Source organism: Balaenoptera musculus, chromosome 5, assembly GCF_009873245.2.
Source record: "Balaenoptera musculus isolate JJ_BM4_2016_0621 chromosome 5, mBalMus1.pri.v3, whole genome shotgun sequence".
Classification (NCBI taxonomy): Eukaryota; Metazoa; Chordata; class Mammalia; order Artiodactyla; family Balaenopteridae; genus Balaenoptera; species Balaenoptera musculus.
The window spans coordinates 27,089,404-27,116,261 of NC_045789.1; the positions used below are offsets into that span (position 1 = coordinate 27,089,404).

General features: G+C 38.8%; 2 protein-coding genes across 5 annotated transcripts in view; one reads left to right on the forward strand and one right to left on the reverse strand.

Annotated features, from left to right (window-relative positions):
* ABCE1 (ATP binding cassette subfamily E member 1) overlaps positions 1–13,178 on the forward strand; it is a 35,962-nt gene extending 22,784 nt beyond the window's left edge. The window contains exons 15-18 of one of the 2 annotated variants that reach the window (XM_036853053.1): positions 41–183; positions 362–484; positions 9,833–9,944; positions 11,514–13,178. In XM_036853053.1, coding sequence (XP_036708948.1) covers positions 41–183; positions 362–484; positions 9,833–9,944; positions 11,514–11,561 — 426 coding nt within the window. In that variant the 3' untranslated portion in view covers positions 11,562–13,178. The remainder of the gene's footprint in view (positions 1–40; positions 184–361; positions 485–9,832; positions 9,945–11,513) is intronic. The other variant, XM_036853054.1, reaches the window with a different exon arrangement.
* A 2,844-nt stretch (positions 13,179–16,022) lies between these two features.
* OTUD4 (OTU deubiquitinase 4) overlaps positions 16,023–26,858 on the reverse strand; it is a 41,649-nt gene continuing 30,813 nt past the window's right edge. Inside the window, exons 15-21 of one of the 3 annotated variants that reach the window (XM_036853050.1) lie at positions 26,428–26,551; positions 26,072–26,127; positions 25,479–25,553; positions 24,386–24,524; positions 23,616–23,876; positions 22,480–22,520; positions 16,023–21,040 (exon numbers count right to left, since the gene is read on the reverse strand). In XM_036853050.1, the coding sequence (XP_036708945.1) occupies positions 19,829–21,040; positions 22,480–22,520; positions 23,616–23,876; positions 24,386–24,524; positions 25,479–25,553; positions 26,072–26,127; positions 26,428–26,551 (1,908 nt within the window). In that variant the 3' untranslated portion in view covers positions 16,023–19,828. The remainder of the gene's footprint in view (positions 21,041–22,479; positions 22,521–23,615; positions 23,877–24,385; positions 24,525–25,478; positions 25,554–26,071; positions 26,128–26,427; positions 26,552–26,858) is intronic. The other 2 variants (XM_036853052.1, XM_036853051.1) reach the window with 2 other exon arrangements.

The window sequence follows — 26,858 nt, forward strand, 5'->3', positions numbered from 1 at the left end:
GATGTCTCTACATGGTTTACTGAACTTCTTTTGCAAATAGGTGCAGACATTATCTGGTGGTGAACTGCAGCGAGTAGCTTTAGCTCTTTGTTTGGGCAAACCTGCTGATGTCTATTTAATTGATGAACCATCTGCTTATTTGGATTCTGAGCAAAGATTGATGGCTGCTCGAGTTGTCAAACGGTAATGTCACGCTCATAAGAGTAATGTCACGCTCATAAGAGTAATGTCACGCTCATAAGAGTAATGTCACGCTCATAAGAGTATTACCTGTGATCACGTGTAGTGGCAGACAAAAGTGCTTAACATCGTATTTGAATGTGATGATATAAAACTAAGATTTCAAAATCATGTGTTTTAGTTTCATACTCCATGCTAAGAAGACAGCCTTTGTTGTGGAACATGACTTCATCATGGCCACCTATCTAGCAGATCGAGTCATTGTTTTTGATGGTGTTCCATCTAAGAACACACTTGCAAACAGGTAAAACTATTTTGTAAACTATTCAAACCTAATTATAAGTTCCAACACTTAGAAACTTATTTTATTTAGTTAGTTATTTATTTCAAGTTGGCTGGCTCTTTTTTTCATAATCTTTATTGGAGTATAATTGCTTTACAATGTTGTGTTAGTTTCTGTTGTACAACAAACGGAATCAGCTATAAGTATACATATATCCCCATATCCCCTCCCTCTTGAGCCTCCCTCCCGTCCTCCCTATCCCACCCCTCTAGGTCATCTCAAAGCATCAAACTGATCTCCCTGTGCTATGCAGCAGCTTCCCACTGACCATCCATTTTACATTTGGTAGTGTGTATATGTCAGTGCTACTCTCTCACTTCGTCCCAGCTTTCCTTTCCCCCCACTGTGTCCTCAAGTCCGTTCTCTACGTCTGTGTCTTTATTCCTGCCCTGCCACTAGGTTCATCAGTACCGTTTATTTAGATTCCATATATGTGCATTAGCATACGGTATGTGTTTTTCTCTTTGTGACTTAACTTCACTGTATGACAGACTCTAGGTCCATCCACCTCATTACAAATAACTCAGTTTCGTTCCTTTTTAAGGCTAATATTCCATCGTATATATGTGCCACATCTTCTTTAATCATTCATCTGTCTATGGACATTTAGATTGCTTCCATATCTTGGCAGTTGTACCACAATGTTCATTGCAGGAATATTTACATGTATCTTTTTGAATTATGGTTTTCTCAGGGTATATGCCCAGTAGTGGGATTGCTGGGTCAAATGGTAGTACTATTTTTAGGTTTTTAAGGAACCTCTATACTGTTCTCTATAGTGGCTGCATCAATTTACAATCCCTCCAACAGTGCAAGAGGGTTCCCTTTTCTCCACACCCTCTCCAGCATTTATTGTTTGTAGATTTTTTGATGATAGCCATTCTGACTGGTGTGAGGTGATACCTCATTGTGGTTTTGATTTGCATTTCTCTAATAATTAGTGATTTGAGCATCTTTTCATGTGTTTGTTGACAATCTGTATGTCTTCTTTGGAGAAATGTCTATTTAGGTCTTCTGCCCATTTTTGGATTGGGTTGTTTGTTTTTTTGATTCTGAGCTACATGAGCTGCTTGTATATTTTGGAGATTAATCCTTGTCAGTTGCTTCGTTTGCAAATATTTTCTCCCATTCTGAGGGTTGTCTTTTTGTCTTGTTTATGGTTTCCTTTGCTGTGCAAAAGCTTTTAAGTTTCATTAGGTCCCATTTGTTTATTTTTGTTTTTATTTCCATTTCTCTAGGAGGTGGGTCAAAAAGGATCTTGCTGTGATTTCTGTCATGGAGTGTTCTTCGTATGTTTTCCTCTAAGAGTTTTATAGTGTCTGGTCTTACATTTAGGTCTTTAATCCGTTTTGAATTTATTTCTGTGTGTGGTGTTAGGAAGTGTTCTAATTTCATTCTTTTACATGCAGCTGTCCAGTTTTCCCAGCTCCACTTATTGAAGAGGCTGCTTTTCTCCATCATATATTCTTGCCTCCTTTGTCAAAGATAAGGTGACCATATGTGTGTGGGTTTATCTCTGGGCTTTCTATCCTGTTCCATTGATCTATATTTCTGTTTTTGTGCTAGTACCATACTGTCTTGATTACTGTAGCTTTGTAGTATAGTCTGAAGTCAGGGAGCCTGATTCCTCCAGCTCCGTTTTTCTTTCTTGATTGCTTTGGGTACTCGGGGTCTTTTTTGTTTCCATACAAATTGTGAAATTTTTTGTTCTAGTTCTGTGGAAAGTGCCATTGGTAATTTGATAGGGATTGCATTGACTCTGTAGATTGCTTTGGGTAGTATAGTCATTTTCACAATGTTGATTCTTCCAATCCAAGAACATGGTATATCTTTCCATCTGTTTTGTATCTTTGATTTCTTTCATCAGTGTCTTGTACTTTTCTGCATACAGGTCTTTTGCCTGCTTAAGTAGGTTTATTCCTAGGTATTCTTTTTGTTGCAGTGGTAAGTGGGAGGCTTTCCTTGATTTCTCTTTCTGATTTTTCATTGTTGGTGTACAGGAATGCAAGAGATTTCTGTGCATTAATTTTGTATCCTGCTGCTTTACCAAATTCAATGATTAGCTCTACTAGTTTTCTGGTGGCATCTTTAAGATTTTCTATGTATAGTATCATGTTACCTGCAAACAGTGACAGTTTTACTTCTTCTTCTCCAATTTGGATTCCTTTTATTTCTTTTTCTTCTCTGATTGCTGTGGCTAAAACATCCAAAACTATGTTATGTTGAATAATAGTGGTGAGAGTGGGCACCCTTGTCTTGTTCCTGATCTTAGAGGAAATGGTTTCAGTTTTTCGCCATGGAGAATGATGTTTGCTGTGGGTTTGTCATATATGGCCTTTATTATGTTGAGGTAGGTTCCCTCTGTTCCCACTTTCTGGAGAGTTTTTATCATAAATGGGTGTTGAATTTTGTCAGAAGCTTTTTCTGCGTCTATTGAGATGATCATATGGTTTTTATCCTTCACTTTGTTAATATGGTGTATCACATTGATTGATTTGTGTATATGGAAGAATCCGTGCATTCCTGAGATAAACCCCACTTGATCATGGTGTATGATTCTTTAGTGTGCTGTTGGATTCTATTTGCTAGTATTTTGTTGAGGATTTTTGCATCTGTGCTCATAAGTGATATTGGCCTGTAATTTTCTTCTTTTGTGACATATTTGTCTGGTTTTGGTATCAGGGTGATGGTGACCTCATACAATGAGTTTGGGAGTGTTCCCCCCTCTGCTATATTTTGGAAGAGTTTGAGAAGGATAGGTGTTAGCTCTTCTCTAAATGTTTGATGAATTCACCTGTGAAGCCATCTGGCCTTGGGCTTTTGTTTGTTGGAAGATTTTTAATCACAGTTTCAATATCAGGACTTGTGGTTGGTCTGTTCGTGTATTTATTTCTTCCTGGTTCAGTCTTAAAAGGTTGTAATTTTCTAAGAATTTGTCCATTTCTTCCAGGTTGTCCATTTTATTGGCATATAGTTGCTTGTAGTAGTCTCTCATGATCCTTTGTATTTCTGTGGTGTCAGTTGTTACTTCTTTTTCACTTCTAATTCTGTTGATTTGAGTCTACTCCCTTTTTTCCTGATGAGTCTGGCTAATGGTTTATCAGTTTTGTTTATCTTCTCAAAGAACCAGCTTTTAGTTTTATTGATCTTTCCTTCATTTCTTTTTCATTTATTTCTGATCTGATCTTGATGATTTCTTTACTTCTGCTAACTTTGGGGTTCTTTTGTTCTTTCTCTAATTGCTTTAGGTGTAAGGGTAGGTTGTTTATTTGAGATTTTTCTTGTTTCTTGAGGTAGGATTGTATTACTATAAACTTCCCTCTTAGAACTGCTTTTGCTCCATCCCATAGGTTTTGGGTCATCATGCTTTCATTGTCATTTGTTTCTAGGTATTTTTTTATTTCCTCTTTGATTTCTTCAGTGATCTCTTGGTTGTTTACTGGCGTATTGTTTAGCCTCCATGTGTTCGTATTTTTTACAGTTTTTTTTTCCTGTAATTGATATCTAGTCTCCTAGCGTTGTGGTCAGAAAAGATGCTTCATACGATTTCAGTTTTCTTAAATTTACCAAGGCTTGATTTGTGACCCAAGATGTGGTCTATCCTGCAGAACATTCCGTGTGCACTTGAGAAGAAAGTGTATTCCTTTGTTTTTGGATAGAATGACTTATAAATCTCATTTTTCTCCATCTGGTCTAATGTGTCATTTAAAGCTCATGTTTCCTTATTTATTTTGTTTGGATGATCTGTCCGTTGGTGTAAGTAGGGTGTTAAAGTCCCCTACTATTATTGTGTTACTGTCGATTTCTCCTTTCATGGTTGTTAGCATCTGCCTTATGTATTGAGGTGTTCCTATGTTGGGTGCATAAACACTTATATCTGTTATATCTTCTTCTAGGATTGATCCTTTGATCATTATGTGGTGTCCCTCCCTATCTCTTGTAACAGTCTTTATTTTAAAGTCTATTTTATCTGATACGAGTATTGCTACTCCAGCTTTCTTTTGATTTCCATTTGTATGGAATATCTTTTTCCATCCCTTCACTTTCAGTCTGTATGTGTCCCTAGGTCTGAAGTGGGTCTCTTCTAGACAGCATAAATATGGGTCTTGTTTTGTATCTATTCAGTCAGTCTATGTCTTTTGGTTGGGGTGTTTAATCCATTTACATTCAAGGTTATTATCGATATGTATGTTCCTATTACCATTTTCTTAATTGTTTTGGGTTTGTTTTTGTGGGTCTTTTTCTTCTCTTTTGTTTCCCACTTAGAAAAGTTTCTTTAGCATTTGTTGTAAAGCTGGTTTGGTTGTGCTGAATTCTCTTAACATTTGCTTGTCTGTAAAGCTTTTGACTTCTCTGTCGAATCTGAATGAGATCCTTGCTGGGTAGAATAATCTTGGTTGTAGGTTTTACTCTTTCATCACTTTAAGTATATCCTACCACTCCCTCCTGGCCTGTAGAGTTTCTGCTGAAAAATCAGCTGATAACCTTATGGGGATTCCTTTGTATGTTATTTTTTGGTTTTCCCTTGCTGCTTTTAATATTTTTTCTTTGAATTTAATTTTTGTTAGTTTGATCAGTGTGTGTCTTGGTGTGTTTCTCCTTGGGTTTATCCTGTATGGGACTCTGTGCTTCCTGGACTTGGGTAACTATTTCCTTTCCCATGTTAGGGAAGTTTTCAACTACAATCTCTTCAAATATTTTCTCAGACCCTTTTTCTTTTCTTCTTCCGGGACTCCTATAATTCAAATGTTGGTGCGTTTAGTGTTGTCCTAGAGGTTTCTGAGATTGTCTTCCTTTCATTCTTTTTTTCTTTACTCTGCTCCTCGGCAGCTATTTCCACCACTTTGTCTTCCAGCTCTTTTATCCATTCTTCTGCCTCAGTTATTCTGCTATTGATTCCTTCTAGAGTGTTTTTAATTTCAGTTATTGTGTTGTTCATTACTGTTTGTTTGCTCCTTAGTTCTTCTAGGTCCTTGTTAAATGTTTCTTGTATTTTCTCTATTCTGTGTCCAACAATTTGGATCATCTTTACTATCGTTACTCTGAATTCTTTTTTAGGTAGTTTGCCTACTTCCTTTTCATTTATTTGGTCTTGTGGGTTTTTATCTTGCTCCTTTGCCTGTGAGATACTTCTGTGTCTTCTCATTTTGTCTAATTTACAGTATTTGAGGTCTCCTTTCCCTAGGCTGCAGGGTCGTAGTTCCTCTTGCTTCTGTTCTCTGCCCGATGGTGGGGTTGGTCCAGTGTCTTGTGTAGGCTTCCTGATGGGAGGGACTGGTGCCTGCGTTCTAGTGGGTGAAGCTGAGTCTTTTCCCTTTGATGAGTAGGGCCGTGTCATGTGGTATGTTTTGGGGCGTCTGTGAGCTTAGTATGACTTTAGGTAATCTGTGTGCTGATGGGTGGGTTTGTGTTCCTGTCTTGTTTGTTGTTTGGTGTGAGGCGTCCAGCACTGGGAGCTGCTGGCAGTTGGGTGGAGTCGGGTCTTGGATTCAGATAGAGGCCTCCATGAGAGCTCTCAGAGATTAATCTTCCCTGGGGTTGGGAATTCTCTAGTGGTCCAGCATCCTGGACTTGGTGCTCTCACTCCAGAGCCTCAGGCCTGACTTTTGCTCAAGGGACCAAGACCCCGCAAGTTGCTCGTCCTGGCAATAAAGGGGATTTAAAAAAAAAAAAAAGACTAGCAACACCCCAGACAGGTAAGAAGTATAATCAAACAGAAACAGGAACAAGGAAACGTGCACACAACAAAAGAAACAAAAACAGAACCAAATAAATCAAATAGCAAGAGAACAACCAGACAAACAAAAGAACCCAAGAACGAAATCAAACAATTAAGAAGAAAGTTGACAAGAACCCAAAACCAAAGCAGAGTGCCAACTGAAGAGTGAAGCAAAGAAACAAAACAAACTGACAAAAATGATATAAAAAAAACAAAGAAAAAGGGGAAAGAAGACAACAACAGAAAAGCAGCGTAGAAACAGAAATATAAAAAAGATAAAATAGAAAACGTATTTAAAAAAAAAGACAAACGAAACCCTGGAGAAATGGTAAAAACAAAATCAAACCAAAAAAAAAAAACCAGAAACAGGGAAACACACACACATGTAAAAGAAAAACAGTCAAATAAAACAAAAAAGCAAGAGAAAAACCAGACAAATAGAAGAATTCAAAAATGAAATCAAACAATTAGGATTAATACTAACAAAAACACATAACCTAAAAACAAAAGCAAAGCAGTGTGCCCACTGAAGAATAAAGCAAGGAAACCGAACAAACCTATAAAAATGATTAAAAAAATAGTAAAATAAAAAGGGAAAAACACAGGACAACAGAAAAGCAAAGAAGAAATGGAAATATTAAAAAATATATATTGACAAAAAATACGGGACAAGAACACAGAACAACAGAAAAGCAAAGTAAAAATATAAATATATTCCAAAAAAAGATAAAAATATGTTATAAAACAAAGATCCAAAAGACTAAATAAAAATCTAAAACAACAAACAAAAAAAGAAAGTAAAACAAACCAAAAAGAAAAAAAGAAGAACCAACAACAGAATGAAAACAATAAAATTAATAGTAATAATTATGTTTCCCTGGGGTCTCTGCTGTGAGGGTCCTTGCACACACTGTGAGCCACAGCCCCCCTCCACCTCCCCAGGAGCCCCTCCTCTGCCTCTGGGCTGGTCTGTGGACCTGCTGTGGGCCCTGTGGGGACCCCTCCGACTCTAATGTGGCCCAGTTCCCACGTGTGCTGCCCCCAAAGTCCACAGCTGCCAGAGCTGGACCGTTTTCATTTGTGGGAACACTCATTGTCTACTCAGATGTTCCATAGACGCAGGGTCTTCCTAGCTGATTGTGGGGATTTAATCTGCAGCTTGTGCTGCCAGTGGAAAGATTTTCCATCCTCTTCCTTAGTCACCCCGTCCCTGGGGTTCAGCTTTGGTTTTATCCCCACCTCTACGTGTGGTCCGCCCACAGGAGTCTGGTCCTGAGGCTGCCTTGGAGCTCTTGGGTCTGGCCCTGTGAGGACTGGGTACAGAGGTGGTATGACTGCTTGGATCTGCATTTGGAGCCCCAGCGGTACCAAATGCACAGGGTAGCCGTCGGCCATGGGTGCAAGAGATACGGCCTGAGTGAGGGCCTTTTCCGGCACCCAGCATAAGGCACGTGAGGGCCAGCCCTGGCTGGGGTTTTTCTGGCACCCGGCAGCAGGCATGTGAGGGCCAGCCCTGAGAGGGTGGTGGTGTTTTTTTTTAATTGCCCCGCAGCCGGCACATGAGGGCCAGCTCTGAGGGGGCTTTTTTATGTCTCAGCAGCCAGCACGCAAGAGCCAGCCCTGAGCGGGCTTCTTTTATTGTCATTGGCAGGCGGTGACATGTGGGGAGAGAGAGGTTACAATAGTGTCTCCCCTGCCTGCGTGGGACTTAGCAATAGTGCCCTGCTTCCATGGCAGCCAGTCTTCCTCCATAGGCATTCCCTGCTGCGGATTTCCTCCCTCCCGTCCCCTCAGTCCGTCTTCCCACAGCCAACAGCCCTTTTCACTCTGGGCCTGTTCTCCAATCCCCACACACCAGCTCTCAGCCCCCTTGCACACCTGTGAACACACATCCCAGTCTGGGTCACGTAGGGCCATTCTACGGGCCATCTGTGTGTTTCTTACTCTGTCCTGTCTGCTACGGATCAGCAGCTTCACCCTCTTCCAACAGCCTCAGATGCTTCCCTTCTGTCCCAATCGATTTCCCCGTCAGAGAGGGGGTTTCCCCAAATTCGAGAATCTCTCCTCTGCTTCAGTTCCCCCGCCCCAGGGTGCGGTCCCATCCGGCTTCCTCTTCTCCTCCCTTCTTTTTTTCCATCCTACCCAGTTATACAGGGATCTTTATACTCCCTTTCGGTGTCCAAGGTCTTCTGCTAGTTTTCGGCTGGTGTTCTGTGAGAATTGTTGCATCTATAGATGTATTCCTGATGTATCCGTGGAGAGAGATCAACTCCACGTCCACCTACTCTCTGCCATCTTGAATCTCCCCAGAAGATTATTTTAAATTTTCCAATCAACATATAGACATAAGTCATACTGTTTTAATTTTTAATAAGGAAAGAGATAACCAGAAATTCTAGAAATGATTTTGTAACTCCCAAGATTATGCATATTCGGTACTGGATGGCCCTGGGTAGAATAGCGGTTTTTAGACTATGGTATAGAACTCCTGACCCAGGGGAATAAGCATGTGGAGCTTTGGGCCCCTCACCTTTTCTTTCAGGTTTAGTTTTGTCTGTTTCATTATTTGGATGCATGATTTGCCCAGTTTAGACCGCTAGTGGTAAAAGCTCACTATACCCCAAATATCTGGTATTAATGTACAGCAGAGTTAAAAATGAATGATTGTACCTCCTCCGTCCCCTTTTTTCTTTATTGGCTTGATTGAGAGTACTTGTAATATAAAGAACTTTCACATTAGTTTATGAGAAATTTTTTTATGAGAAATTTTTTACACTTTTAGTGCTGAAACCTTATTGGGTTGAACTGTATGAAATTCCTGATATTCAGCCATTTGACCTGTAAAAACAGCAAGTTCATGTGATTCCAACATAATGTTTCCTGGTTTAGGGAGGAATGGATTTGCTATTTGAATACATCCAAGGAACAGAAGTACTAAACTTATTAGAATTCCTTTTTTTTTTTTTTCTATTTAAAATTTATGTATCAATTACTGAAAATAACACAACTTCTTTGAGAGTTAGGGAAATTTCTTAGACTACATAAAGCTATTCAAATAGTGAATCCTCCCTTTGTATTTACAAAATGCTTAAAATGTTCCACATGTATGATATGACTTAACATGATTTAAGAACTAGTTTGGGTGAGAAAAGATGAATAAAGTATAGAAATTGTAAAAGGTGTTATTACTAAACACCATTATGTTGTACATATTGCTTTGTGCCAAATTTCTAACATAAATATTACCTTTTCTGTTAAATTCTCTTCTCCCCTAAAAATCTTAGATTTGAAATTCTTCAATCAAATAATTTTTCTAAAGCAGTACTTCTCACTGACTTTTTTTCCAGATCAGAAACACTTTAAACTGTGTTTGTTTTGCATAAAAATATAGCCAAACAAACTACATAGTCCAAGCAAAGACATTTCTGAATATAGACTTTATAATGTACTGTGACTATACTATTATCCAGATGACTTTTGATTGGGGAATTAGAGGGAACAGTGATTTGTAATACTCTTCCTCCTAAAAAAGTAATTAAACTGGGGGGGTAAAATTCAGTCACAACTGATAGATTTTATTTTTCCTCTAGTCCTCAAACCCTTTTGGCTGGCATGAATAAATTTTTGTCTCAGCTTGAAATTACATTCAGAAGAGATCCAAACAACTATAGGCCAAGAATAAACAAACTCAATTCGATTAAGGTATGTAGAAAAATTACCTTAAATCACGGATAACTTCTCAGTGTAAATAATTGAAAAGCATGTTTTAAATTGAAGGCTGTGTCACTAAAATCTTATGTCATTTCATTAATTCTAAGATTCATGTTTTTCGCATTTTAGTATCTGATGGCATACTTCAGTCTGATAGGCAGCAATTGTGATGTAGCTGCCACTGCTGCATTGTCTGTCTGAGTTGCACCCATTGTTGTACTGCTTGTGTTGAGTTTGCCATTTAATGTCTTCAGAAAGATTACACTTGAAACAGAAGTTTTTACAAATACCTTAATATTTCTTACACATTTTGTGCACGCAGAAGAGCAACACATGATTAAAATGCATATTTTAAGAGTCTAAACAAACTTCTTCAATGAGCATTAAATTCTAAATAATGAAAAAGCATTTTGTCAGTTAAATTGGCAGTGGGTTTTTTCTTCTTTGTAGTATGTAAAATAATTTTGTACCCTATACTTGATGTAGTCTGTGAAGTATGGTTTTTAGAAGGTAGTCATTTCTTCATTGCCCAAAAAAAAAATGAATGCTAAAAAAGCATTTCTGTGTTTCTGGTATCCCTGCAATGCCTCTTTAAAATGCTGCTTACATTTCATGGCCCTCTAGCCATCGTCCTTAATACTTAGAAGCTTTAGAAGTATGTTAACACGTACCTGTCCTTTCATATTTGTACTTCTCTAGCTTCGCTACTAAAACGTGACCTCTTAGAAGGCAGAGACATGGTGCACATCATGTATTCTTAAGCACCTAACATAATATCTGGATGCCTTTAGCCTTCACTATATATTTTGTTTATAAATGTTTACTCTCTGGCCAGGATAATGAAATGGCAAGTTTTAAATTAAATTTGAAGAGTTTTCTCAGTTTTGAAAAGCATATTAAGCAGAAGAGAGGAACTAAATGTTAGAACACTTATTATGCACAGCTTAATTTTCATAAGAATTTCTTCTGAAGCATTACAAACACTTTGTGTTGTAGTTTTCTTGGGTAGAGACTTAGTTCAGTCCCCAGGTACGCTTATCATTTTCTCTCTATCCACTCATCCTAGACAGTCATACCTCGATCCTAATAAGGGAGCAAGCAGCTGGGCAAGTAGGTAGATGGAGCATTACTGGCCAGTCTGTAGACAGTGCTGGGAAAAACTAGTTTTATATGCTTCTTGTGTAATAGGCAGTTCTCAAACTGACAGTGTTACTTTCTTACCAGAAGCTTAAAGTTAAAATGATAAAAATGGAATTTAATAGTTTTTCTGGAAACAATATTTTATATAACAATTTTATATGTTTAAGTATTTTATGTAAAGGAATTTTGTGTGAGGTGTGCAGCAGGAAGGTGTCCAGGCAGTAGGGATGGGTAGCAGAGGTAGTAATCTTGCCTTTAAGTAGTGGAACCAGGCATATCCAGAAGCAGCCAGTGAGTGCAGAGGAGGTTGTATAGACACTTATAAACACTGCTAAGTAATTCTGCAGGTGAAAGTCTACCCTACCCTTACATATAGGAGAATGGTGTTGATTTTTGTTGCTTCTCTATTTTATTTTTTAGGATGTAGAACAAAAGAAGAGTGGAAACTACTTTTTCTTGGATGATTAGAGTGAATCTGAGAATATTGATAAGCCATTTATTAAAAGAAACATTTACTGGGATTTTTGTCGAATAAAACTTAGATCAGGTTTTATGCCCCACATGCTCTGGAGATTGAAGTATAATTTACTTACTGTAACATAAAGCCAGTTGTGTTTTAAATTGCAGTCTGAATACGGCAGATGCCACTTTTCTGTTCTTGATGATAAGGCCCTTTTTGTGCATAACATTCTAATATGAAGACATTTCAGGCTATACAAATTACCTCCAAGTTTTCATGATGTATGGGGAAGATATTCAGTAGGTGTATTGTATATTCATGTACCAAATGCTGAGCAGTGTTGCCCTCTTTTAAAAATCTTGAAAAAAGTTTCTGTACTTACATGGTTTGCCAAGTATGCCACTATAATGAAACTTATTTTAAAAACCGGTCAATGACGCCACTGATGAAATTTGATAAATAAACATCAGGATTATATATATTTGTTTTCAGTCTTTGCATTAAATTGTCAGTGTGTTTAGACTTCCAAAGGTAGATTATCTACTACAGAACACCACTGCTGGGAAAAGACTATTACCAACTTAAGCATTGTTGACAATGTTTTTGGTGCTTTTGAATATCTTTAGCAAAAAAATCATTTCAACACCCCCCCCCCCCAAAAAAAATCCTAACTTTACTCTGAATTAGATGTAGCATTTCATAAGATTCTATATTCTGTAGTTATTCTCAAGGTAATGTCATTCTATAAACATACCTTTATGTAATCACTGATCAAGATTTTAGAAAAAGCATTTTAAAGAATATTTGTTTCCCTTAAAAATACAGTACAGGTTCAAAATCTTTAGAGTTGGTCCCTAAGCCTAAGCATCTGTGTATTTTTAAACTTCCACAGATTTCTGATGGGCAGCCAAGGACTGTGAGCCACTTACCTAAAGGCAACGTTAACGCAAAGCGATCCCCAGATAGCAATACAGAGTACCCCTTGGTGCCAAATATATTCATTTCCAGGTTTGGATATAAAGGATATTATCTATTTGACTTTTTTTCTTAGTTTTGGATAGTGTGTAGCAGGAGTTCTAAAGACTTATCCAAATTTCTTGAACAGTGGGATACCTGTAGTGTGAAACCACTTTCAATTATACTTCTGCCTAATGCGCTGAGCTGGAACTAACTTATACTACAAGTGAGGAAAAGAGTTTAGGAAAATTAGAAATTATTAAACAAAATTTAGAGCTTCTTGAAACAATAGAAGCTTTAATTAATATGCAAACAGTGGATAGAACGTATGGTTTAACTAAGCCCCATTAGGCCTTTTAAAAATATTGCTTTGTCTGAGTAATCCATAAATACATGTTTATTGTGAAATTTTCAAATATTACAGAAATATATGGAATAGAGTTACGATTTCCCTTTATTTTACCCTCCCAAATGTTACCAGTGTTTATGTTTAATAATATATATATCCTTTCATGCTTTTTTTCTGTGCACTTAACTGTGAATATGTAAAGAGTTTGTTTTGTACATATATGGGATTATACTAAAATAAGTATTGCCTATTTTTAAAGATAGGTTAAATTTGTGAGTCATTATTTCAAATGTATTGAATAAAATAAGATAAAAGCTATTTTTATTTACTGATTCTGTATTATGTCCTTAAAATATGTGTATTATAAGAGCACAGCTCGTTCTACTTATTGCTGATAAAATATGTATCAATTGTATTTTCATGTAAATGAAAATTTTAAAACAGATTTACATGTTACTTAAAATTTTGTATAGCAGTAGAAAAGGACAAAATTGTTAACACAAGGAAAAGGGTTTTTTTATAAAATCTGTTACCAACTCAAATACATCAATGCAGATGTTAGCTATTGAAAAGAATGAGACTGCTCAGTATATCCTGATTAGAGAAAATCTCTAAGCAAAAAAGCATGGTGCAACATAATTTATTATAATACACCACTGTTTATATGAAAATATACAAAATACTAAAATACACAGAAGGATACTCAAAGTTAATGCTTTGGGAAGGATAACTTGATGGTTAAGAACAGGGAATAAAGGAGACATATATTATACACCCATTACCTTCTGAATTGAAATTTTGTACATATAAACTGTTTATAGTCAACCTAGTGTGCAGCAGTCGTTACAAAAAGTGTTATCTATGTAATTTAAGTTAACCTAATTTTACACCATAGCATCTTGAAGTCGTCCAGTGCTTTCTGTCTTGCTTACAGATTCAATGTGCAGTTTGGTGTCTGGCATGTCGTTTGCCTACTGTATTGAAGGAATGAATCTACTCGCCATAGAGGTTCTGTGTTTCTGTAGGAAGACTGGATAACTACTTAGTTCTATCATTTCACTCATTCATTTAGATACACGTCAATCCCTCAACCCCAGCGCCTGGTGTATTATGAGCGCCACGTGGTTCAGAAGAGACGTAGTTCTGGGTGGGAGAGTCAGAGGGGCTACATGAAGGAGGCAGCTCCCAGGGAAAGGAGCACCTATAATGATAAAAATGGTAAGAAAATCCATGTGAACCAGAACACAGGTCAGAGACAAGTCAGCATGCGCACTGAAGAGCTTAGTGAGAGGAAAGGATAATAATATAGGCAGATTGTAGTGGATAGTTCCAGCTCCCAACCCTGCATGTGCCCAAGTCTGTCTCCCGTATCTGCAAGTTTTCAGCTAATGAGACTGGCAACCATGACCATCTATCTATCTATCTGTCCCTTCTCGTGGAGCAGAGCATTAGTGTCACTTCATGTCTGTGCCCTCTGGTTTCTGGTCTCCATTTTTGGCCCCTGATTTCTGAATATATCTTAGAAAATTGCAAAGAACTAAGTTACACAGTAACAGGCACGTCCCTAGATAGGCATAGCATTACTTTCTTACTCTACCTGAAGGCGTTTAATCCAAAACCAAGGTTTTCACGTAAAAGAAACTAGTGGACTTCCCTGGTGGCGCAGTAGTTAAGAATCCACCTGCCAACGCAGGGGACACGGATTGGAGCCCTGGTCGAGGAAGATCCCACGTGCCGTGGAGCAACTAATAAGCCCATGCACCACAACTACTGAAGCCTGCACTCCTAGAGCCCGTGCTCCACAAGGGAAGCCGCCGCAATGAAAAGCCTGTGCACCGCAACGAAGAGTAGACCCTGCTCACCGCAACTAGAGAAAGCCCGCGCGCAGCAACGAACACCCAACGTAGCCAAAGATAAATAAATTTATTTTTTTTAAATGAAACTAGCTTACTACACAGAATTTTTTGAACTCGGAGGATCAATGTAGAAAACTCTTAACTTGATGTTCATACCAACAACTGTAGCTTCACTATTCTGAGTGCATGATTCACTTTCGGAAGAGCTTATAAATTATGGTCTGTGAAGGGAAGTTGTGTTTACTTTCTCTTTTGCAGTTTATTTACATCCTCATATCATTCCCTAGTCCTGCATTTAAGAGTCAACAAGTGAAAGTAAAACAAATATACTCAAAATGAAAAGCAGACCATTCTGCTTTTCTCTGAAAACTTTTAGAGAAACCCGGCATGGGGCACTTCCTGTGGCCCACTGGTCAGCCAGTCTCACCTTCTTATCCATCCACATCAAGTGACCAGTTCTGCAAGGGCTTCAACCAGCATCAACAGACATCTTTCTTACTTTCTTCCCGATTAACTCTGTGGGAAGAGGTGCTGGCACTCAACACAGCTAACGGAGAAATGCTTCCCCCTTTTCCTCCGTCCTTTCTCCCTCTGATCCCTCCAAGGTTCTGTGATAGTTCACTCACCTTCTCAGGCAGCCCCAAACAACTGGCCTATAGGACTTGGGATCCCGCTTCCCAGCTTGCTGCCCCTGCACCTAAGTCACCTCCCTCTCAAACCCTGTGCTGAATGAAGCCTTTGTTTTAGGCTCTGCTTCCTGAGAAAGCCACTCTAAGATGAGAAAGTCCATAGTAGGTTAAGTGAGTATTGACTAGCAATATTCTTAGGCGACTTAATGAAGAAATACAGCCTTAAGAAACTTGGGTTTTCAAAGTACTTAAGTATACTTGCTACCTCAGTTTTCAAATAAAACTTTCAAAGTGTTTTATCTAACTTAAAACTGAGTCATTTAATCTATAAATTATTCTTAGATATTCTGCACATCCCCACTTCATTTAATGACTGCTGAGAAAAATGATAGGACTAGCTCTCAAACCACTCAAGAGCTAGGTTCAAATCCAAATTCTACCACTTACTAGTTGCGTGACCCATTTTACTATATATATAACGTAGGGAAAAGAACAGCACTTACCCCATAGATTATAAATCCCGGGTGGTATTTAATTGCACACACACTAGATTTTCTGACTGGATAAGAACCAGGGCAAACAACTCTTTTAATTTTAGGAGTTTACTTAAACTCCTCTTAAGATTTACATGCTATATTACTTGGTTAAAGCCCTAGAACCAAAGAATCACAAGCAGAATCAAGAGACAAAATTTAATATATGCACACAGTTTTATATATAATGCAGCATCACATCATGAAGGGCATTTACTCTTATTTTATACATTCAGATATGTTTGAAACACTTCTTAAGGCTACAAAACAGAACATAGAAAAATAAACAGGAATATATTCAACACTTACAAAAAGTGATATGATAAAGAATATAAAGTACTATTTTCCTTTCAACACTTCAAAAGATGTATATATACTTTTTTTTTACAAGTAACATCACAAATGATCACATCTTCACATGCTTTAAGTATTATTTGTACTCAGTGTAAGGCTATTATCATTTTTCATACATAAATTTTTTTCTAGCTCTGTAACAATGCAATTTTTAATCCATTCAAGTAAATTCAACCCCAAAGTCGCTGTTTCCCAGCATTAAGACATGCACCCACCCCTCTTGTAGGATTTTTCTAAAATTTGTATTTCAGGGGAGAAGAAAACCTAAATTAGTGGGAAATCCCAATTAGTGGGAGAGTTAAGTGGCTGCCACTAGTAGCAAAACCTTAGTTCTTTGAAACTGATATACTGGAACTGAGCCATTAAGATTGGAAACGACACAATAGCATTTAGACATTAAATAGGAAGCAAAATACAGTAAACAGAAATAGTGTAGCCAAATATGCAAATATGTAGTCTCTTCAGCTACACTAAAATGGACCTTGCTTAGTACCCATAAGTGAAAGACTAAGGTAAAATAAATGAGGCATAAATAAATATTGCTAGTTTCTAGGATGGCTGAATGTCTTCTAAACCAGAAATGGTTAGAAAGGAACTTTATTGCACCAAGTCAATCATAAGCAAGTTTGCAGTTCACAGGCATTATTCAACCTTGAGTCACAAAGGAAACACACTGCAAGAATATATACAGTCTGCATCAAATACGATAATGTATCAGTAGGGAAAACCTACTCCTGCCAGGCCAAGGCAGGGTCTGAGCTTAGGTCAGCCATGAAAATGAACATACGGGTTACCAGGAAACAGGACGAGGACTACACAGATGCTAGCATCCTGCCACCAACGGGTACGTGGAGCAAGAATTGAAGATTTATCTGAGAGGAACTGAAGAAGAGAAATATATGCAATGCTAAAAGGAAAGGGGCTGGAATCAAGTTTAGCAAAAGCAACTAAAATGAAAAGAACAGGTGAGCTTTGGTCATTCTAAACATTTGTTCTTCAAAATGTGTATCATAATAGAGTAAGTTCCATAATTTCCAACTCAAAATACAAATGATTCTCACTTCTAAGCTTTTGCTTTTCTCTGAAACATTTTATCTCATGTCAACATACCATATGACTCAGTTAAAACGAAGGAGGACAAAAGCTTGCTTGGCCCTAGTGTGACCTCAGCATAAGGCAAAACCCCTGGACTAATATATTGATAACAAACCTAAAGGAAAAAAACAAAACTGACCTTCACGTAAAGACAATTTTAAAACTAATAATCAAAAGTCAGAGTTCTTTTATTCTTATTCCAGAGGTCACTGAGTAAAGTACCAACTGCTAAAGTTCTCTTCCAGCACTGTTTCCATCATGTCCTGGAGGTAAGTATGGGAAACAGGAAGCAAATCGGCATTTCCTTCAGGAACTACAGAGTATTCTGTTACTCAACTGAGGTAAGACAGAGTGACAATGAAGAAATCAACAGTATTCTTTCCTATCCAATTTTTAAACATTTCGAGAAGAAACTGGGACGATCAAATCCCAGTCAATAAAACAAAGGACACAGGAAATAGCGATTTCTTTTGGACTCCTGAGATCAAACTTACATTGAACTTTTAAATCTGGTCATTATATCTAATGTAATTTTCATTAAAATTATCAGGTAAGCTAATCCTACATATACAAGCATGAGCTGAAAGTGGAGGACCCTCTCATCTTCTCATTCCGTAACAACTGTTGATGTTAACTAAGAAAAAAATTGCTTAAGCAGTACCTTCCCCAGTTGTTCTAGCTTAGAAGGTGACAACAGAAATTCCTTTCAACAGGTTCTCTCAAGAATTTTTTTCTTTTCCACACAACCATCCCAGTCTTTACAAATTTTTACCTAGCACCATCATAATAAAATGTTATCTTTCAAAGTGCTCTCTAAAATCCTATGTTACAAGACATCTACACACTAATCACTACTCAAATCAGCAGTTACAAAGACATTAGGTAATTAAAACAACACAGAGGTAAATAACCATTATTACAGTACAGTGGAGATTCACTGAGCCTAGCTGGCACCCAAACATTCCCGTAGGTTATCAGAGAACCCAGAAAACTCATCTGCTTCAGTTTGTCAAATTCAAGTGAATTGTATTTGCTTTTAAAGTAATTGCTTTAAAAAAAAAATCTACTTTTGGCTAGGTATACTACACATGGCATGCAAAGAGAAATTACTACATTATTTGCATAGCACTCAAAACTTCCTGATCAAAGCAGAACATAAAAAAGGGTAGAACTTCACATTGGTATGTACAAATAAGAAATATAAGCTACAGTTATTTTTACATAGTAACACAGATGAATGAATACTGTGTTAATTCAGAGAATCACATCTCCAAATGGGAACAGAGTGCAACATGCAAAGGGAAAGTCTGGCGAATACTGCAAGAGACTGGAAGGAAGCAGAATCAGAGACGTGTGACCGAAGGGGTGACGAGCTATTAAATGCAAACAAATCCACTGTCTAGCAGCATCCTCTAGAAAAGAACTCAAAGTCACAATCATCCTTTTTTGTACAATAGTTCCAGCCGTGACAAATTGAACATGCAAATGTAAAGTGGTACACATAACTGAGTGTGGTGCAAAGGGAAAAATGAAACACAGTAACTCTATAGAAACCTGTCAAGCTAAAAATTTTTAACATTTCTTCTCACAAAATATTTAAATCTGTCAGTGCATTAGTGTTAAAGTGGCATTAAAAAACTTCTGCAGTTTTAACAGATGCAGATTATTTTCAAAATGCATAGCATCTACATTTCTTTCGAGTAGGCACCATGATATTTACACCAGTGCTAAGAATTCTTGGTGGGAACAGCCATTTCATTAGATTTCCTATTATTTCTTAAACATCTATTCTTGTATGCAATCTCAAGTTCAACAAATACTCACCAAAATTCAAAAATATACCCTATGAATATTAAAAGAACTATATACAACATTTCTAAGACACAGGTTAATAGGCTGCCTTATGTGTAATATTAAAGAGAAGACATTATTCAAGTTTGACAGATATTGAGATGAAAGGCCTTTGGGTTGGAAGCATTTCAAAAGACAACAGTGTTTTAGGCTAAGAATTGTTTGAGCCCAGTTTATGACTAAGGCATTGCATAATAAAATATACATTTCTATTTGGTGCAATGTTATGTTTTGGACTCTATAGTGTGTCAAATGATGTATTTTGTCACTTTAGTAAACACTATAAAGCACACATTTCCAACGTTTGAAAATTAAACTTATATAAGGAAAAAAAAATCAAACACTAAATCTATAATGTTTTATATTAAGCTGTTTATAAAAAAATACTTTAACAAACTTATTTCTTAACTTTTTATGGGGGCAGTCACCCGATAAATAGACAGATTTTGAACGAAGAAAAATGGCAACACCAGGAATTCACCTGCCCCCTTAAACGCATATCCAAAATCTCTTGTCCAGAATGAGAGTGAGGGTAAAGGGGGAGGGGAGGAGAGAGTTCCAAGTTGGGTTTTTATTTTAATGTATTTTTTTAAAGACTTCAGAAACATTCCACCTCAGAAAGGGCTTCTGCTCTAAAATGCCGCAACACCGTCAAGTGTGCTGTCCCCGATGACCATCTCCCACCCCTGACCTCCTCCTATCCCCCCTGTAGGGCCGTCCCCTGGCATTCCGATGGTACTGATACGCTTCCTCTCGGCTCCTGCTTGGCTGCCCTTTCCAGGACCCCTCCCCTCTCGCATGAGGGTAGCCCCCCCTACCAGAATAGCCCCAATCACTTTTGTACTTCCTGCCTCCGTAAGTCTGATTATAGAACTGCTTGGACCGACCACTTCTCAGGATGTCAGACACCTCGCTTTCATCCTCTGAGCTCTCTTCTTTTGGTCTCGGCACCCTGCTGTCCACAGAGCTGGCCCCACTGACCGCGTCGGCAGCAGCCTTAGGATCTTTCACTTTTTCTGGTTTTTCTTTCAGACTCGGAATGGTCCTTTTAGGCTCAAGTTCAACGGGCACGGTTTCTCTCTCTCTGTTTAGAATCTGAGCGGGAAGGTGAGCCTTTCCCTCTGCTACAGGAGGGACGGGAGCCAGTGCCAGATCTGCCTTAGGTGTCTGGGATGACTGCTCCGCCTGGCCTTCGTGCTCGCTCACACTGGCTTCAGGGAGAGGACGGGTGTCTTCACCTCCAGCCTCGGGAAACTCGTCTGCTGCTAAAACCGAAGCACATTCTTTAGAAAGATCCAGATTTTCCAGGGGCAGATCCAATTCTCCCTTCTCATCAGAGGGCAGAACAATATTCTGCCTCATTACTGGATTTTCTATGAATCCCTGAAAAGGGTACCCATACCAAACGTGAGGAAAGAAAGGAGGTGCGATGGGAACCGGGCCTAAGAATGGGTTCGGCCCAAAAGATGGCTGCGGGAACATGTTCTTGCCGCTCAGCGACTCTTCATATTCAGCGTGAAGAAGCTGCCCAGAGTTTTCAGATTCCAGGTCGGCCTGATAAGACAACTGTCCGTGACTTTCAGACACCTGAGACGGAGGGATAACCAGGGCTGAAGAGAACGTCGGCGGTCCAGTCTCTGCCTGTGGCATCTGACCGTTGACACTGGCCTCAGGCTGCCCGGGGAAGTGAGCATCCGGACAGGTACAGTCACTTTCATTCGGAGCGGAAGGGCCTTCTTGGAACCAAGGGTTTTGAGGATACATAGGGACAGGGACCTTTGGGTACATCCTGCAGGCCGCCAGGTAGGCCTGGTGCAGAGGGTACAGGTAAGAATGTGGGGCCCACATAGGGCAACTATACGCCTACAAAAGACAAGGAAAACCAGTAAGATAAACAATACAGGGGGCGGGCAGAAGTTCAGAGTGGGCTCAAGATAAGTTTCTCATGCCTGCAAAGACCATAAACTGCAGTCCAAATACTAGATCACACTGATACACAACATGCAAAGGAATTACAAAATTAAGTCACGGCTATGAGACTCCATTCCTTGTTCCTATCCTGAAACCAACTCCAAGTCCCGCTACAGAGGTTTGAAAGGAGACGGAGTGATGAACCCACCTACAGATTATCATGATCATTAATTCCATCCTTCAGGTCTAACTGCACAGAAGTAATCTGGGGTGATACAGATCTCAGAAACAACCACCGTCAATCAAGCACTCGAGCCTCCAACTTCCAGTCTCTCGATCACTGGCTGTTTAGCTTGACCTGCATTCATTCATGTTCTGGCTCTACCACTAACTCAATGTGTGACCCCGTGCCAACTAGTTACCTAGTCTAGACGTGTTCTACCATAAAAACGCTGGTACAGAAGTAGGTGACCCCCAACATTTGGACTCCACAGTCAGAGGAGATCCCAGAGCAATCCAACTGCAAGGATTAAAGTCAGACCTCTAGTCAGATAAGGATAAACACCGAAAATGAAATACTCCAAATCCTTCCCCTGCAAAAGGTTCAGCTAAACACCAAAACACGAAGGAAAATTTACCAGACAACTGACTAATTAACCAATCAGCTATAGCCAACATTAACTAGATAAATATAAACTATGCATGAATGCAGCAGATGGAGAAATTAATCAAGTCTCCTTTCAGGAACGGGTCCGTAGGCCCCACACGGTAGGGCACTTCATTTCATGTATTAGCAGCCTAGAACCCACAGAAACGAATCCAAGACAGCAGACAACACAGCACTGACGAGAAAAGAGTTCTGCAGCTCCTTCTGAGACAAGCCGTCTCCAGGCTGATCCCCTCCCACGGGGAGCTCTGCTCTGCTAGGGAGCTCCACCTTCCACTCGTGGCCTCCTCTCCGCCTTTCAAGCAACTGAGGCAGACAGAAGAAGAGCATCATCCCCATTCCATACGTGAGAACAGCTGGGCCCAGACACCCTCAATGACTTGCCCGGGGCCATACAGATAAAGAGTGTAGGAGCAGAACTTCAAACCCAGACCTTCCACCTAATTCCTCAGGGGAGCGCTTTCACTAGGCTGTTTCCCGAATATACTCACAGGGTTAAACCACTGCCAATTAAAAGGGAAAGCAAGCAAATACTGGAGCCTCAGTCACCACCAAAAACAAACTGTATGGTACTGAAAATGCCACTTCTTAAAACAGTGAGATTTAGTAAACCTTAGGTTATTGACCAACAGGATAAGAGTTAAGATGATTTAAATGGTAATAATTTAAAACAGTATTAACTTAAATAACTTAAAATAACTTCAAAATGATAAAATGTAAATACCTTTACACCAAGATTGAAGAAGAATCGAAGAATGTTCTTATCTGAAAATAAGTAACATCATCACTCACTAAAATTATACATTCACAAAAAGCTTTTGTTCATTATCCTCAAATGACATATAGTTCTAAGGACAATTTTGCCTACTTGGATTGTTTTTCTCTAGCCTGTGATATAAAACATATATTAAAAATTGTAATATAACCAACACCAGACTCTGTTACTGCAGGGTAATTCCAGAGTCAACATGCTTTATCTAGTCTAACATCCATGCCCCAAAATGGCTTAAATTGAGATTTTTATGACTAAACTTAAATCTGTGCAAAGAAAACTCAGCTGCTCACTGCATTTCTTTTTTAAACTTCTCTGTGGGGTTTAAAATATTATGAAATAAAAAAGTTGGGGGTAGGAGTAAATATCAACATAAACCTGAATCATTAACAAGATTAGTAGGATCATACTAGCTCAGGTATTCATTTGACATTAGCCGGTTACCCACAGACACAAACGTCAAACCACTGACTAATAAAAGAAAATCATCCACAAAAATCCAAGTAAAGAGCACAGAGAGTCACTACATTACTCCTTCAGTTTTTCAAATAGGAAATCTTGCAAACTAAACTTTCTTAAAAAAAAAAAAAAAAGACGAATTTAAAAAGAATTCCTTAAAAAATCTATACTATTGCATATGCAGTACTATAACGACAGCTATTATGTATTCTATTCATTCTCCTCTCCAGTTTTTTCATGGATGAAGTAATATGAGTAGTTCCAAACACCAAACCACTGATGTGGAAACTCAGTACTGTTTAGTTATCTGGTTAGTAACACTATTAAGATTTAATTCAAAATGGTTTCAGACTGTTTTTGAAAAAATGACAGGGGCAGGGGAGTAAGGGGAGGGGCTGCTGCTATAAATAATAGTTTATATATTACTAAACATATGAAAACACACACCAATCAAACAGAAGCTGAAACAGGAGTGATGAGCGACTAACAGCTGAACCTCTGCTGTCCTCCCCAAGCAAGTCCTTTGGCTTACTCAGCAACATGACCTCTGTCCTCTACTTACATTTCTCACTGAACCTGTACCAGTACTTCATAAATAAAATCAACTTGAACTCGGAGAAGGAGCTCACCTTTAGGCAGGTCCTCCCCAGTGTGACACAGTGAATAAGGTGGTGCAATGGCTCGATCTCCCTTTTCGTTACAAGGAAACCCAGGATAGAGTGGGTCTTGGTAAAGGCTCAGTGTCTGAGGCAAAGGCATCAAGGGCTGGTTAACGGCCTGTATTGACACAGGAACTGGAGAGGGTGTTAAATGAGCCTGGGACACAACAGAATCAGGTCCAGTGGTCAGAGTCTGTGTCACTGACAGAACAGGAATTTGAGCAGGGACACCTACAAAAGAAAGGGAAAGGAATCAAAAGCTATAAAGAGGTAAAAATAATTCTCTACAAATATAAGTTTACATTAAGCTAAAAGGCGAAGAATGCTATAAAACTGTACAGCTAGTAAAACGGTGTGTGTTTAAGAAATCTAAAGAAGTACTAACGTCAACCAAACACGCTCCTGGACACAAAGGAGGAAATAAGCGCCCAGAAAACAAGCTTTGAGTCAGTATCTTCTAATAACAGCTCTTATGAACAAGACACGGAGCCTGGCAGAGAGCTGGCCCACGGGGGTGAACACTGCGCTGCCAGCACTGGGCAAGCAGAGCTCACACACCTGCCCCCGAGACTGGGAGGGCGCACCTCACACGAGCACCGCAGGCAGCTGGGAGCAGAGCAGGGCTCTGGGGGGCTCCACACGCCTAATCCTGCTCGGAGGGCAAGCTCACACTCAAGAATTTCAAGACCTGGAAGGCTTTTGCTGGTGGATTCACCGAACTTTTAAAATTTTTATCTAACCTGTTGGTCCAAAAGTTGTAGGTTCACTTGGCCAGGCTGGCACAGTGGCTGGTAAAGAAGGCACGGCAGGAGTTAGATGTACCTCTGGAGACACTAGAAGGGGAGCTGGGTTGGACAGACACACATGTTCTGCTGGCTTCTTCAAGAAGAGGGGGTGGAAAAAGACGAGAGTTCATTTTGCGTAACACTAATTCAACCACCACAGGTACCTTGAGTTGCCTGACTTTTACACACAACTGTGGTTTCTACATACATGGTCTTTCTTCTGGTCTTCGAAATGAAAGAAAAAAACACAGTAGCTGAAAACTCCATACTAACAAATGTGATCCTAACCAGTGATTTGCCCACCAAAAGTCAGAGAAGTCACTGGCAGGGTTAGAAACAAACTACAAAGCAACCTGAACACAATGCTCATAAGGCAAGAAAGCAAAATCATTGAAATCACCCTGAAATTCACGAGTTTAGAAGCTCCTCACACAAAGACTTAGCATAAAACTGTACACTTTCCACCTGACACGAAGGATGTAACTGAAAGGCAAAGGACAAGAACTTTCTCTGCTCCTGTATTAGATCAAGAACCAAAATCATCTGCTAGAACTCAGGTTCCTTCATCAGTCAATCTGTAAATTGGTGGTATTGCACTTTAGATGTTTATTTTTCTAATCTCTTCAATCATTACATTCCCTCCCTTCTATGAAATAACTGTTAAGCATGCAGAGTTGTCTAACTCTTTTTTAAAGTTTTGAAATAAAACAGAAATTCATAATTTCCCTTCAAAAATCTCATATTCAAGCCAACTCACCACAAAGGCAACACAAGGTGCCAGATACAAACTTATTCAAAATCAATTCAGAAGAATGGCGTCTATGTCCAGACAATGGTGATTATAAAAATAACATTCCATTAAAACTTGAGAACATTCTAGACTAACCAAGAACAGAATGAGAGAAAAATCATAATTGTATTCCAAATTATGAAACTAGATAGAGTAAATTCTCCCATTTCCTGTATTTTCTGTTTTTTAATGATGACAGTAAGAGTTAAGAAACCCAGGGAATGGAGCATTCAATGTCAAATGCTACAATGTACTTACTTGTTCTGTAGGAGGTGGGCACTCTAATTTCTTTGACGGTGATGTAATTCTTGAACATTTATCATTGCTAATATTCTTTGGAAGCACCAAAAAAAAAAAAAAAAAGCATACTTTTGCATTTCAAAGACCCACATTCTGGGGTAACATGGCCGCCTTTACAGCCCACCCTACTCGCACCTGCCTGAACCCTCTGACGACCAACTACTCTTTTCCACTGTACCTGGGCTCCAACAGGTAGGGGATTTTGCCTCCACATCTTCATCACATCAGACTACTGGGCAGTTTTTATCGGGGGCATGGTTTCAAAACAGCACTTTTCCCTTACAAATCTCAATCTACTATAGAGTAATGGAAAGTAAAAGCTAAGCTATGTTCCACCAATTCAGATAGGTCATCGTAAGGTACCCTTGAAGAAACGGTTATAATTTGTGAGTGAATTCTCCTCAAGCACTGTAATTTTTTCTCAATTTTCTTCTGCTTTTCTACTTCCCTAACACTTTGTTATAAAATGATGAAATCATCTCCATCTCCTTCTACACTATCACAATGTTAAGGAAAAAGAAAGAGACGCAATTAGTATTTAAAACGTTTACCTCCAGTGTGCCTGGCTCGGGCTTTTTATCCAAGGGAATATGTCCATGGACGGAGTCTATAACAGATCAGAATAAAAAAGACGGCATCATTCGCTAGTTAGGTGTGAAGACACAACAATAAAACGTGAAGACAGAGAAAGCCAAAAGTACCATTTGAACCATGTTTAGTCAGTGGATAATAGAGTTTTCAGAATAACACAATGTGCTTTATGTAGCTTGAGTCAATGATTCTCTACAACAGTGAGACGTGACAGTACATTGCTTAATCATTTAAAAAGTAAGTTCTTTTCCCCATGTCTGACTTTAAGCCAGAAACAGATCTCTCGCATCTGCTTTCAAATGATGAAATAACATACCTTTATCTTTTCTTTCTTCGGTGTCCATTCTCCGCCTGCTTCCTTTTCTATCGCTTCCATGTGATGATTTTCTCTGGACGCCTGGGTTGCTACCCTGAGAAGCTGACTGGCTGACTGATGAGCTCTTAAAATAAACAAAACCCAACACTTTGGGTTAGAGATTTACTCACAAATATATGAACAAAATCTTCTAATTAACCTTACTCTTCATACATCTAACTAAAACTCTCAAAATTCATAGCCCTGTATCTTTATACTTCCCAAACTACAAAAAAATAGGACCTAGGGTTCATATTACATACTCTATAGTAATCAGCTTACTAATAAGGTAATCAGACGCTTTGGCCTAAATTAGTACGACGACTTCTTCGTATGCCCATACTTCAGGAAGCCACCCTGACCAAACCTTCACTTTGCAACTTACACTTCCA